This window comes from Scyliorhinus torazame, chromosome 4 (genome assembly GCF_047496885.1).
Source record: "Scyliorhinus torazame isolate Kashiwa2021f chromosome 4, sScyTor2.1, whole genome shotgun sequence".
Taxonomy (NCBI): domain Eukaryota; kingdom Metazoa; phylum Chordata; class Chondrichthyes; order Carcharhiniformes; family Scyliorhinidae; genus Scyliorhinus; species Scyliorhinus torazame.
The window spans coordinates 70,882,603-70,896,800 of record NC_092710.1 but is presented as its reverse complement, the minus strand read 5'-3'; the positions used below and the strand labels follow the sequence as shown (position 1 = coordinate 70,896,800).

At 47.7% G+C, this 14,198-nt stretch overlaps 1 protein-coding gene across 1 annotated transcript in view; it reads left to right on the top strand.

Annotated features, from left to right (window-relative positions):
- Positions 1 to 14,198, top strand: part of LOC140410293 (leupaxin-like) — a 56,204-nt gene that overhangs the window by 24,636 nt on the left and 17,370 nt on the right. The window contains exons 3-5 of the mRNA XM_072498271.1: positions 176 to 264; positions 5,128 to 5,224; positions 6,839 to 7,021. Coding sequence (XP_072354372.1) covers positions 176 to 264; positions 5,128 to 5,224; positions 6,839 to 7,021 — 369 coding nt within the window. The remainder of the gene's footprint in view (positions 1 to 175; positions 265 to 5,127; positions 5,225 to 6,838; positions 7,022 to 14,198) is intronic.

The window sequence follows — 14,198 nt, the reverse complement described above, 5'->3', positions numbered from 1 at the left end:
CCCGTGAAAAGTTATTTTGGTGGAAAATCTACCCCACAATATCAGCCAAATGTTGTTGGCTCGCTGACGATATGACGAAGGCTGCATTTATAGCAAATATCTCTCCTCATGTTCGCTGTACTGTTTGCCTGATTCAGTTATACGTACACCATTATCATTAATTGTGTTGTTCCAGATACAACCGGTCGACAAGACATGTGTCGGTGGAGCGAAGTCCAAAGATTTTACAGACGATGAACTCAATTCAAATGATCATGGTTACAGGTGAGCAATAATCATCTGGAATGATTGCAACAATTTGGGGTAAATTTTAAAGCACCACCGCTGCGGGGTGGGTGGGATGGAAGATATGATGGACCATTTAAAATTCCGTTGACCTTGGGCGAGAATTTCCAGAATTGGGGCGGGCGCGAGCGCAAAATACCGTCATTATAAACTGAAGATACTTTGACAGACAACTTGAGAAGATATAAGGATTTCTTTTGTATGTACTTCCTGAAAGGGTAATGGAAGTAAGTTCAAGGGACAGCGGAAGTGACTCTTTCTATGTTACACCATTTTACGACTTGAGTAGAAAGATCCCAAGGCTGGTTAGCAACCTGTTTGTCATAGTGGCAAAATGGCACGCGAGTTGTTTGTTTTCCTGGTTAATAACTAATGCTGGTCTGGAGTGTCCAAATTGAAGGTGGAAAACGGCTTGCTTTGGTGGTGTAGAATTTACGTTAAAACAATGGCTCGCTTTTCGTGACTGGAATGGAGCAGAAATACAATGGAAGATTCTGATGACAAATATACAGAGAAAAATTCATAATTGGGTTGAATCAAAAAATACATATTTTCAGAGAGGGTGTAAGTGACTATATTCTGGGGAAATGTTCTAAAAGGAATTCACAGAATATAATATATGGCAATTTAAATAAATTGGTTCTATATGGACATACAAAATGGGCAGAAGGGGCCATTCGGCCCTTCGATCCTGACCCGCCATTCAATAACAACATGTCCGATCTGTTTATGTTGAGTTTCATATTCCATGTCTAACTCCGATAACCTTTGATTCCTCTCCCCAACAAGAATCCTTCTGACTCTACCTCAGAGATATTCAGTGATCCCGCGTTCACCACCTTATGATGCACAGAGTCCCAAAGTCACACAGCTCTCTGAAAGAAAAAAATCGTCATCATTATCATATAAAGGCGTCCCCTAATTTTCAAACAGTGCCCCCTTGTTCTGGATTGATCTACAAGAGGAAACATAATTTTCAAATCCACCTTGTCAATACCGTTCAGCATATTTTTCAATTCAATAGTCATCCCTCACTCTTCTGAATTTCAGTAGAAACAAGCCCAGTCCATCCACACATTCCTCATAAAACAATCCGTTCATTCCAGGTAGCAATGTAGTAATCCTCATCTGAACCACCTCGAATATTAGCAAGGGAGATAGGCAAATCCTAGTTTTTTTGGACATATAATCGTAACAAAAGGAAAATGAGAGTAAGTATTCGGCAGACATAGCATTATTAATATAGAAGACTCTCAGGCAATGCAATAGAATATAGTCGAAATAAAAAGAAGATCGATGTTTGCAAATGTAGGAACACTGCTAGAAAAAGTTTTGAAAAAAGTAAATGGTACTGGTAGTGGATAAATTATGTAGAATAACGAGATATCAAGAATGAGTTAATTCTAGGAGCAAGAAAGACAACGGGACGGTTTTCAGGTCACATCTACCCTGAGACTGAAAGGTCGCGCCCGAGGTCAATTAAACGTTAAATGGTCTGTCGCATTTTCCGCCCTGTCCACTGTATTTCCCGCGGCAGGCAGGACGGGAAAACTCGCCCATTAATGGTTTGGGGTCATATTGCCAGGTCTACTTGAGAAGTGAGAGGATAGGCATCCCATCATCAGTTCACAGTGGGAAGTACCACGTCAGCCGCCCCGTCGTCACGAAACATCCAGCTGCACCAATGGGGAGTTCAAGTCATTTCCTCCGTCAGATTTTCTTTCCTAAAATCCCACCTGTTTGAGTTTGACGAGAGATTCGACTGGACGAACTACATAAATAAAATCACTATTCATCTGAGTACACTGCAATGTGCAGCTCGGCCCCTGACTCCTCCAAATATGTCTATTAACTGCGCTACAGAAGTCTTCAAGTTCGTGTTAGGATATTGTTGTAAAACCTTCAGTCTGCTCTGAGTCTCCCTTATTATCCCCGTCCTGCTGCTTGCTTTGATCGAAAGTCTTCTGGTTAGCTGCTCCGATGTTCCCGTATCATTTGTGATTTCTATTAAAGTACAGATTTTCGGCACAGCTAGAACTCCCCTGTCCAGTTGGGCTGCGCTAAGACGTTTAGGTTCTATGGCAGAATCTGTGATGTCAATTGAAATACTTGGCAAGCAGCCAGTAGGTGGATGTGGAATTTTCAGCCTTCTCCTATCGTGGCCTATGGTTGGTGACGCCAGTCAGATGCGTTCAGGAAAGAAGGTGGGTCTTCTGGAGAGTTCCATCTTTTGTTCGGTTCTGTGAAAGAAGCCAGCGGGTTAGGAGAGTGAAGAATCTCTCGCACCTTCACTCGCTCTCTCTGCCAGACGATTCGAAGAGGCTGTCTGGCTGAAACTGTGAAGACTTTCTTGTTTAAAGGAAGCACAGACAGCCACCAGAACTGCAAAAGAGATCTGGCATGTGAAAGTGCAAGCCGTTCCCTCAAGGCCAGTAACCTACGAACTGTTGATGTCAGGGGCCTGGAAGAGCTCAAAGCTGAAACTTAAACTGAGAATATTCCTTAACCTACTGCCAGAATTCCGGGCAGAGTTCAGATAAATGATATAAAACCTGAGTTTACTCAGGCAGACTGAAAGGATCACACAGGGAGGCGAAATCGCCAATTGGTGGTAGAAGCACCGAGGTCTACTCATCTGAACGCCCTGTGTGCAACCCCATCTGAACACCATGGACCTAGCTCCAACTGGTGGCCGAAGAGCGGAATCGCACCGACCTGGAATTCTTAGGTGAAATGCCATCGGGTGTTCGAAGGAAGGAATGGCGCCGACCTGAACCTCTTGAGTAACTGTATTTCCCAGAGGCTGCAATCACAGCAGTGAAGACTCAGCTCAAACCTACACTTTAATCCCCGTTTTTCTTATCCCCACCAACCCTTACCTGCTGTCTGTCTTCTGTGTGTCTGGATAGAGGGCGGGACAGGGTTTTAAGATGAGGTAGACTGATAGACCATTGTTCTGTTATCACTTTATGTATATTCACCGTTTCCTCTTTTTATTAATAGGGAATCTGTAAAAATTTTAATTATAAATCTGGTGGCTGTAACCCATTTGATCAGTCAAAGGTTAGAGATCTTCGAAAAACGCAAATTATTTGTAAATTCACTTATGTTGGGACTCCGGGGTCTGTGGGGTTGGACTTGACTATGCACTCGCCCAGGGTGCCGTAAGATATGGTAGACTACTCTTCAATTACTTGGATTTTTTCAGCTGCAAGAACACTCAATAATCTCGACATCACCCAACCCAAATGCACCTATGATCTTCAGCATCCATGCTCTGCACTACAAGTACATTGCGAATGGGGTGTGTACCATATTAAAAGAAAATTCGTCAAGGCTTCTTCGATATACTGCGCGGAATCTAGGAAAGGAGAGTCGGGCCACAAATCAATACTTTCTACCCCACTTACTGTGCTGTATAACCACAAACGGTGGAAATCCAAAGATAGATTGGGGCCAGGCACACATACAATTACAGCACCAGGTACGAGTGCAGAAAATTAGCTGAACGTTTCATGGCATATCTGGAGGAATAGAAAACGGGGGCTGGGGCGGGTGTAACCTGGGCTTCATAACCCCGATATGACCACACTTGGAGCTAATATGGGGCAGCACGGTGGCACAGAGCCACGGACTCAGATTCAATTTCGACCAAGGATTACTGTGTGTGGTGTTTGCATACTGCCGCCGTGTCTGCGTGGGTTACCTCCAGGTGCGCTGGTTTCCTCCCACCATCCACAAATGTACCGGTTAGGTGTACTGACTATGCTAAAATTGTCCCTTAGTATCCAATCATGTGTAAGTCGAGTGGGGGTACCAGGATGGGGTGGGGGAATGTGCCTGGGTAGGATGCTCTTTCAGAGGGTGGACAGCATGGTAGCACAGTGGGTAGCACTGTTGCTTCACAGATCTAGGATCCCAGGTTCGATTCCAGTCTTGGGTCACTGTCTGTGTGGAGTCTGCATGTTTTCCCCGTGTCTGCGTTTGTTTCCTACGGGTGCTCCGGTTTCCTCCTACAGGTCCCGAAAAACGTGCCGTTCCGTAATTTGGACATTCAGAATTCTCCCTTTGTGTACACGGGCAGGCGCCAGAATGTGGTACTAGGGGATTTTCACAGTTAGTTCACTGCAGTGTTAATGTAAGCCTACTTGTGACAGTAAAGATTGTTAAATAAATGCAGACTCCATGTCTGCACTATAGTAACTCTATTCCATGAGCTGCTAGGGATACCATAATTTTGGAAGAATATATTGGTATTAGAGGGAGCTCAGTTTACATAGAAACATAAAATTTACAGCGCAGATGGAGGGTATTCGGCCCATGGAGACTGCACCGGCGCTTGGAAAGGGCCCCGGACCCAAGCCCACACCTCCACCCTATCCCCATAACCCACCCCAACCTTTGTGGACACTAAGGGTAATTTAGCATGGCAAATCCACCTAACCTGCACATCTTTGGGCTGTGCGAGGAAACCGGAGCACTCGGAGGAAACCCACGCACACACGGGGAGAACGTGTAGACTCCGCACAGACAGTGCAACCATGGGCATATTTCACGCTACTGGATCAAAATCATGGAACTTAAAGCAGGATAGGTCAAACCTCACCACGGGACTCCCAATTCCCCTTCAAAGGTGGCCTACCATCTCCTGAAGGGGAACCAAGAGGCCAATAAATAAGTTGACCTTGCTAGTGATATGCCCATCCTGCGATTGAGGAGAGCAATGAGGACATTGATATAGTACTTTCACTGTGCATCAGCATTTGCAATGCCAGATTTGTTTACTGCTCCAGCCTTAGGTCTGCCTGATATTCTAACTCATTTCATTTCCCGTTATTTCAGTATGATTCAGGAGATTTCTCGGGATACCATGGGCACCATGTTGAGTCCAACGTCAGCAGCCAAGCAGCTGGAGGATATTATGACCAACCTGGCTGGCGTAAGTGTCTGACCGGACAAGGGATGTTAAACAGCAAGTGATTGGTAATGTTCGAGGATATTGTGGGGCCAATTTTACATTTGGCTACAGTGTGGACCAGGTGTAATTGGACATTCGGTGTGTTTCAATGCATCACCCGAACAAGAAATCAAGTGGAGCACATTGGAGGTATCACAGGACAAAATGTCATGCTTTTTATTCTTATGATCTGGGTGAATGTGTACGTTGAGGGCTAACCCTTCCAGATTCAAATGTTTCCAAACTCTAAATGGAGTCTCAAAATGGAGAACTGTGACCAGTGGTGTTCCACGGGGATCCGTGCTGGGACCACTGTTGTTTGTGATATACATAAATGGTCTGGAGGAAGGTATAGGTGATCTGATTAGCAAGTTTGCAGATTACACGAAGGTTGGTGTAGTAGCAGATAGCGAAGGGGACTGTCAGAGAATACAGCAGAATATAGATAGATTGAAGAGTTGGGCGGATAAATGGCAGATGGAGTTCAATCCGGGCAAATACGAGGTGATGCATTTTGGAAGATCCAATTAAAGAGCGAACTATACGGTAAATGAAAAAGCCCTGGGGAAAATTGATGGAAAGAGAGATCTGGGTGTTCAGGTCCATTGTACCCTGAAGGTGGCTGTGCAGGTCGATAGAGTGGTCAAGAAGGTATACGGCATGCTTTCCTTCATTGGAAGGGGTATTGAGTACAAGAGTTGGCAAGTCATGTTACAGTTGTATAAGACTTTGGTTCGGCCACATTTGGAATACTGCGTACTATTCTGGTCGCCACATTACCAAAAGGATGTGGATGCTTTGGAGAAGGTGCAGAGGAGGTTCACCAGGATGTTGCCTGGTAAGACGGGTGCAAGCTATGAAGAGAGGTTGAGTAAATTAGGATTATTTTCATTAGAAAGACGGAGGTTAAGGGGGGACCTCATTGAGGTCTCCAAAATCATGAGAGGTATAGACAGGGTGGATGGTAAGAAGCTTTTTCCCAGAGTGGGGGACTCAATTACTAGGGGTCACGAGTTCAAGGTGAGATGGGAAAAGTTTAAGGGAGATATGCGTGGAAAGTTCTTTACGCAGAGGGTGGTGGGTGCCTGGAATGCATTGCCGGCGGAGGTGGTAGAGGCGGGCACGATAGCGTCATTTAAGATGTATCTAGACAGATACATGAATGGGCAGGGAGCAGAGGGATACAGATCCTTAGAAAATAGGCGACAGTTTTAGATAGAGGATCTGGATGGGCGCAGGCTTGGAGGGCCCAAGGGCCTGTTCCTGTGCTGTAATTTTTATTTGTTCTTTGTTCTATGCCCATAAAGAAGGTGTCGTAAAATAGGCCTATCAGGTTTATCGTCCATTATATGCAGCGATAGACCTTTAATTTCTAGTTTATTGAACCTTTCAAATGCTTTCTTTGTATCACTGCTCGGGGCGATTATACAGCTGACACTACCTTTAATTCCAGCATTTCATGAATTCCCAGATGTTTGTAAATCAAGTCCTGCACTCACGATAAATATTACATCGTCCTGGTTGAATCGAGATGTTCACATGTATCTAGTACTTTGGGACGCACAAATACTTCAGCATCACTCTTTTATCCTGCAGCTCCTCAGCCCCACTGAATCTACAAAGACCTCGCTCGATCCGGTCCCAGAAAAAGCATCAAAGGGAACAGAGAGCTCGCTGGATGGCATGCTGGGGACCTTGGAGTCTGACCTACAGCGACTTGGAGTCAGCACCGATGCTAAGGGAGTCTGCAGTTCCTGCAATAAATGCATCGTTGGGACAGTAAGTCCTCCTACTGAGAACAGTGGTTTCGGAATGTGAGGAGTCTTAAGATTTTGCAATCATTTTAACGTCGGTTCTTACAGAAAATGACATTTAACTGTTCATCTTCTGGGGAACGTTCCTATTTGTAAATAATAAGATGACAGCATAGCCTAGAGAATTGCAAAATGCGATGTTAGAACACTGAAAAATATCACCTCCTAATCTCAGAACATTCTTCCAAGATGCTTCAGAAGCAAAACCAAATGGAAATTGTCCAACGGACAGAACAGTGGAAAATGGAATTTTACTCTGAATAGCGTGAGGTGATACATATTGGGAGGACTAACAAGGCAAGGGAATAGACAATGAATGGTACGGCGCTAGGAAGTACAGGAGATCAGGCGGATCTTGGTGTGCAATGTACACAGATCATTGAAGACAGCATGACAGGTAGATAAGGTGGTTACGAAGGCATATGAGTTACTTGCCTTAATTGCCAAGGCATACAATATAAGAGAATTGAGATTATGATGGGGCTATGTAAAATCTGTTGAGGCCACAGCTAGTTCACTATAGGAAGAATGTGATTGCACTCGAAAGGGTGCAGAGGGGTTTTACCAGGCTGTTTCCTGATTTGGAGTGTTTCAGCCATAAAGAGAAGGTGGTTACACTGGGGTTGATTTCCTTAGAGCACAGAAGGCTGACGGGGACCTCATTGAAGTCTACGACATTATTAGGGAAAGATAGCGTAGATGGGAATAACCCTTTCCTCTTTGTTAATGGGTCAATAATGAGGGGGCACAGATTTAAGGCGAGGGCGAGAGATTTGGAGGGGATTTGAGGAAAACCTTTTTCACCTAGAGGGTGATGGGAATGTAGAACTCAATGTCTGAAAGGGTGGTGGAGGCAGGAACCATCACAACATTTAAGAAACACATAGAGGAGCACTTGAAACGCCACAGCCCACCAGGCTACGGACCAAGTGCTGAAAAATTGGATTAGAATAGATAAGGTGTTTCAGGACTGGCAGAGACACGATAGACCGAAGGGCTTCTTTCTCTGCTATAAAACTCTATGAATCTACTACATCAGAGCAAGATTTATGAGAAAGGGGAATTAACAGCTGGGGTGGGTGGGTGAATCGTTTGAAGGCAAGATAACAGCAATTCCTAGGATTGTAAAGCACGAGAGATGGATCACTAAAGGTGGAGTCGCCACAGTTGGATGGAAGGCCAGTGTTGGGAGAGCAAATATTTCTGGAAGACGTTGAACGCATCCCAGAATGAAAGTTCAGACCAATAGTTTATTTTATATCATCTCCTAATCTCAGAACATTCTTCCAAGATGCTTCAGAAGCAAAACCAAATGGAAATTTGGTTTTTACTCGTGTTTAATTCTAAAGTTTGGACTGGTATTCTTATTTTGCCGTTTTACTGTTTTTATTTCTTTCTGGGAAGGGAGGGTTTGGGAACAAGCATGTGTATTTTTTAATCAGATGATACTTAGCCGTTACTTAGCCAGTGTCGAACAATTGGCACAGGAATGGCGAGTGAAGAAGACTGGGTCTGATTGAAGCACGGGCAGCAGATACTTGATCACCTCAACCTTGCAGAGTTATGGATGAATTGAATCTTATGGAGGATTCAATTTGTTAGCCTGAGAGCAGCATTGAAATAGTCGAGGGTGGGTATATTTAGACTTTGTGTAGTTGAGAAACATGGTTGATAGCCACAGGATGAAATGGTTGATTGCGATAATGGTTAATTGCAATGGTGGTGGAAGATAAATGATAGCGAGAGAGTGATATGGCTGATATTAACAATGCAAAGCAGCTGATAACAATCCTGCTCGTCACTGATGGTTTAAAATAGGCAATATTAAGTCAGAACCTGTTTTACATTTCTAAGAACATTTATTTATGCTGTGAACACTCCATTTGTTTAAGTAGATCAGTTCAAAGTTATTTGAATCAGCACTTCTAAGGCATTCTATTATTAGTCAGGACCTCTAACAAATCCATCTTGAGTCACTAATTTCAAGATAATTGCATCCCAATATTTGAACCTGGGAATGCCCTTCTGGACTAGAGATTGTTCTGATAGCCTCTTACAAATCACCCATCTCTGAGGAAGTTGAGGGTCACAATACAGAACGGATGATATTTCCGTTAACTTAATAATAATAATAATAATAATCATCACTTATTGTCACAAGTAGACTTCAATGAAGTTACATTGAAAATTCCTGCGCCTGTTAGGGGAGGCCGGTACGGGAATTGAACCCGCGCTGCTGGCATTGTTCTGCATTTCAAGCATGACACGCCAGCTGTTTAGCCCACTGTGCTAAATCAGTCCCTCAACTTCATTTAAATGGAAATTAAATCAGGTATACAATCGAGATGATATCTTAGGAAACCTTTCCAAATACGTGTGTAGTGGATGGGCGCTGGCTAACAGACACGGTTGACTAGACTGATACCAGGTATGGGAGGGTTGTCTTATGATCAAAATGTGGAGGTGTTAGGTTTGTATCCGCTGGAGTTTAGAAGTTTAAGAGGCGATTGATTTAAAATATTTAACATTCGGAGGGTTATTGGTAGGGGGTGTGGGGTGTGGAAAAGATGCTTCCTCTTGTGGGAGAATCCAGAAGTCCGGGGTCACTGTTTAAAAATAAGGGGTTGACCACTTCAGACAGGGTTGAGGAGAAATATTTTTCTTCAGAGGGTCGTGCGTCTCTGGAACTCTCTTCGTCAAAAGGCAGCGGAAGCAGAGTGTTTGAATATTATTGAGGCATTGTTCAATAGATTTTAGATTATTAAGGAGGTGGGGGGGGGGGGGGATGTTAACCGGGGTCAGTGGGAACGTGGATTCGAGGTCGAGATCAGATCAGTCGTGGTCTAGTGAATGGGGAGCATGCTCGACGGGGTGGGGTGGGGGGGGAGGGGGTAGAGGGAGGGCGGGGGGGGGGGCGAGTGGCCTATTCCTGTTCATGATTGATATGTTTGTATGTATGTATTGTCTGCTGATTTAATATATGTTGGGATTTACTTTTTAAAAAATATATATATTTATTAAAGTTTTTTAACACAATTTTTCTCCCTTACAAACAATAACCCCCCCCCCCCCCATAACAAAAAAAAACGAGAAATCGCGCAGAGCAAGATATATGCATGGCAAAATGATATATTTACACAGCTTTGTACACTGGCCCTCACCCGTACGTGCCAGTTTCCCCAACCCTTCATGTTATCTCTTGCTCATCCACCCTCCCAGGCAGTCCGCCCCCCCCCCCCCCCCAGGACGTCCCCTCCACCCGCCCCCGCCCCCCCCCCCCCCAGGTTGCTGCTGCTGCTGACCAACCTTCCTCTAACGCTCTGCAAAATAGTCTAGGAACGGTTGCCACCACCTGTAGAACCCCTGCGCAGACCTTCTCAAGGCAAACTTAATCCTCTCCAACTTTATGAACCCAGCCATATCATTTATCCAGGCCTCCAGGCTGGGGGGCTTCGCCTCCTTTCACATTAGCAAGATCCTTCGCCAGGCTACTAGGGACGCAAAGGCCAGAATGCCGGCCTCTTTCACCTCCTGCACTCCCGGTTCGTCCACTACTCCAAATATTGCTAGCCCCCAGCTTGGCTTGACCCGGACTTTCACCACCTGAGATATTGCTCCCGCCACTCCTCTCCAGAACCCCTCCAGTGCCGGGCATGACCAAAACATATGGACATGGTTCGCCGGGCTCCCTGAGCACCTTCCACATCTGTCCTCTACCCCAAAGAACCTACTCAACCTCGCCCCCGTCAAGTGCGCTCTGTGGGCCACCTTAAATTGTATCAGGCTGAGCCTGGCACACGAGGAGGAGGAATTAAGCCTACCTAGGGCATCAGCTCACAGACCTTCCTCGATCTCCTCCCCCAGCTCCTCCTCCCATTTACCCTTCAGCTCTTCTACCAGCGCTTCCCCCTCTTCTTTCAACTCCTGGTGTATTTCCGACACCTTGCCCTCCCCGACCCATACACCCGAGATCACCCTATCTTGAACTTCTTGTACGGGAGCAATGGGAATTCCCTCATCTGTCGCCTCACAAAAGCCCTCACCTGCATATATCTAAAGGCATTTCCCGGGGGTAACTCGAACTTCTCCTCCAGTGCCCCTAGGCTCGCAAACGTCCCGTCGATGAACAGGTCCCCCATTCTTCCAATCCCCGCCCGATGCCAGCTCTGGAACCCCCCGTCCATCTTCCCCGGGACAAACAGGTGGTTACCCCTGATCAGGGACCACACCGATGCTCCCATTGCACCCCGGGGCCGCCTCCACTGGCCCCAGAACCTTAGCGTTGCCGCCACCACCAGGCTCGTGGTATACTTTGTCGGCGAGAGCGGCAGCGGTGCCATCACCAACGCCCCCAGGCTCGTTCCTTTACAGGACGCCATCTCCATCCTCTTCCATGCCACCCCCTCTCCCTCCATTACCCACTTGCGGATCATCGCCACATTTGCTGCCCAGTAGTAGCTCCCCAGGTTTGGCAGCGCCAACCCTCCTCGGTCCCTACTGCTTTCCAGGAACCCTCTCCTTACTCTCGGGGTCTTATTCGCCCACACAAACCCCATAATACTCCTGCCTACTCTCTTAAAAAAGGCCTTAGTGATCACGATGGGAAGGCACTGAAACACAAACAGAAACCTCGGAAGGACCAACATTTTGACCGACTGCACTCTACCCGCCAGCGAGAGCGGTAACATGTCCCATCTTTTGAAATCCTCCTCTATTTGCTCCACCAACCTCGTCAGATTCAGTTTATGTAGGGTCCCCCAACTCCTGGCTATCTGGATCCCCAGATCCCGAAAGCTCCCCTCCACCCTCCTCAGCGGTAGGTCCCCTATCCCTCTTTCTTGGTCCCCCGCCTGTAATACAAAGAGCTCACTCTTCCCTACATTGAGCTATAGCCCGAAAACTCCCCAAACTCCCTTAGAGTCTGCATGACCTCCACCATCCCCTCCATTGGATCCGCCACGTACAGCAACAGGTCATCCGCATATAGCGACACCTGATGCTCTTCTCCCCCTCGGACCACCCCCCTCCATTTACTAGACTCCCTCAATGACATGGCCAATGGTTCGATCGCCAATGCACCCCTGCCTCATCCCTCGGTACAGTCGAAAGTACTCCGACCTCCGCTGGTTCAGCACTACACTCGCCATCGGGGCTCTGTAAAGGAGCTTAACCCAATTGATAAACCCTACCCCGAACCCAAACCTACACAGCACCTCCCAGAGGTACTCCCACTCTACTCGGTCAAAGGCCTTCTCCGCGTCCATAGCTGCCACTACCTCCGCCTCTCCCTCCTCCGATGGAATCATTATCACGTTTAAGAGCCGCCGCACATTGGTGTTTAGTTGCCTGCCCTTTGCAAATCCCATCTGGTCCTCGTGGATTACCCCCGGGACACAGTCCTCGATCCTCGTGGCCAGCACTTTTGCCAGCAACTTTGCATCTACATTGAGGAGCGAGATCGGCCTGTACGATCCACATTGCAGTGGGTCCTTGTCCCGCTTTAGGATCAAAGAAATTGTCGCTTCCGACATTGTCGGGGGCAGGGTGCCCTCCTCTCTTGCCTCATTAAAGGTCCTCACCAGTAGCGGGGCCAACAGGTCTACGTACTTCCTGTAGGACTCCACCGGGAATCCGTCCGGTCCCGGTGCCTTCCCCGCCTGCATGCTCCCCAAATCCTTGCTCAGCTCCTCCAACCCAATTGGTGCCCCCAAACCAGCCACCTCTTGCTCCTCTACCCTCGGGAATCTCAGCTGATCTAGGAATCGTCTCATCCCCTCTTCCCCCGCTGGGGGCTGGGATCTGTACAGCTCTTCATAAAAGGCCTTGAATACCTCGTTTATTTTCGTCGCACTCCAAACCGTGGCTCCCCTTTCATCTTTGACTCCCCCTATTTCCCTCGCTGCCATCCTCTTACGGAGCTGGTGTGCCAGCATCCGACTAGCCTTTTCCCCATACTCATAGGTCGCCCCCTGTGCTTTCCTCCACTGTGCCTCCGCCTTCCCTGTGGTCAACAGGTCAAACTCCGTGTGGAGCCGTCGTCTTTCTCCAAGTAATCTTTCCTCCGGCGCCTCTGCGTATCTCCTGTCCACTCTCAAAATCTGCCCCACTAACCTCTCCCTTTCCATACCCTCTGTCTTCTCCCTATGAACCCTAATGGAAATGAGCTCTCCCCTGATCACCGCCTTCAACGCCTCCCGTACCACCCCTACCCGCACCTCCCCGTTGTCGTTGGCCTCCAAGTACCTTTCGATACACCCCCTCACCTTCCCGCACACCACCTCGACCGCCAGCAGTCCCACATCCAGCCGCCACAACGGGCGTTGGTCCCTCTCCTCTCCCAGCTCCAGTTCCACCCAGTGCGGGGCATGGTCCGAAACGGCTATAGCCTAATACTCCGTCCCCTCCACCCTCGGGATGAGTGCCCTACCCAGAACAAAGAAATCTATCTGGGAGTAGGCTCTGTGTACATGGGAGAAGAAAGAAAATTCCCTGGCCTGCGGCCTTGCAAACCGCCATGGGTCCACTCCCCCCATTTGATCCATAAACCCCCTAAGTACCTTGGCCGCCGCCGGCCTCTTTCCAGTCCTTGATTTGGAGCGGTCCAGTGCTGGATCCAACACTGTATTGAAGTCCCCTTCCATTATCAGGCCTCCTATCTCCAGGTCCGGAATGCGCCCCAACATGCGCCTCATGAATCCTGCATCATCCCAGTTCAGTGCGTATACGTTTACCAACACCACCCACGTCCCTTGCAGCCTACTGCTCACCATTACATATCGCCCTCCATTGTCCGCTACAATAGTCTTGGCCTCAAATGACACCCGCTTTCCTACCAATATTGCCACCCCTCTATTCTTCGCGTCCAGTCCCGAGTGGAATACCTGTCCTACCCATCCCTTTCTTAGCCTGACCTGGTCCGCCACCTTCAGGTGTGTCTCTTGGAGAATGGCCACGTCCGCCTTCAGTCCCTTTAAGTGCGCGAACACTCGAGCCATCTTCACCGACCCATTCATGCCCCTCACATTCCACGTTGTCAGCTGGATTGGAGGGGCTCTCACCCCCGCCCCCCCCCCCCCCCCCCACACCCCGCCGACTAGCCATCTCCTTTTCTGGGCCAGTCCCGTGTCAGCGCCTCCCTCACC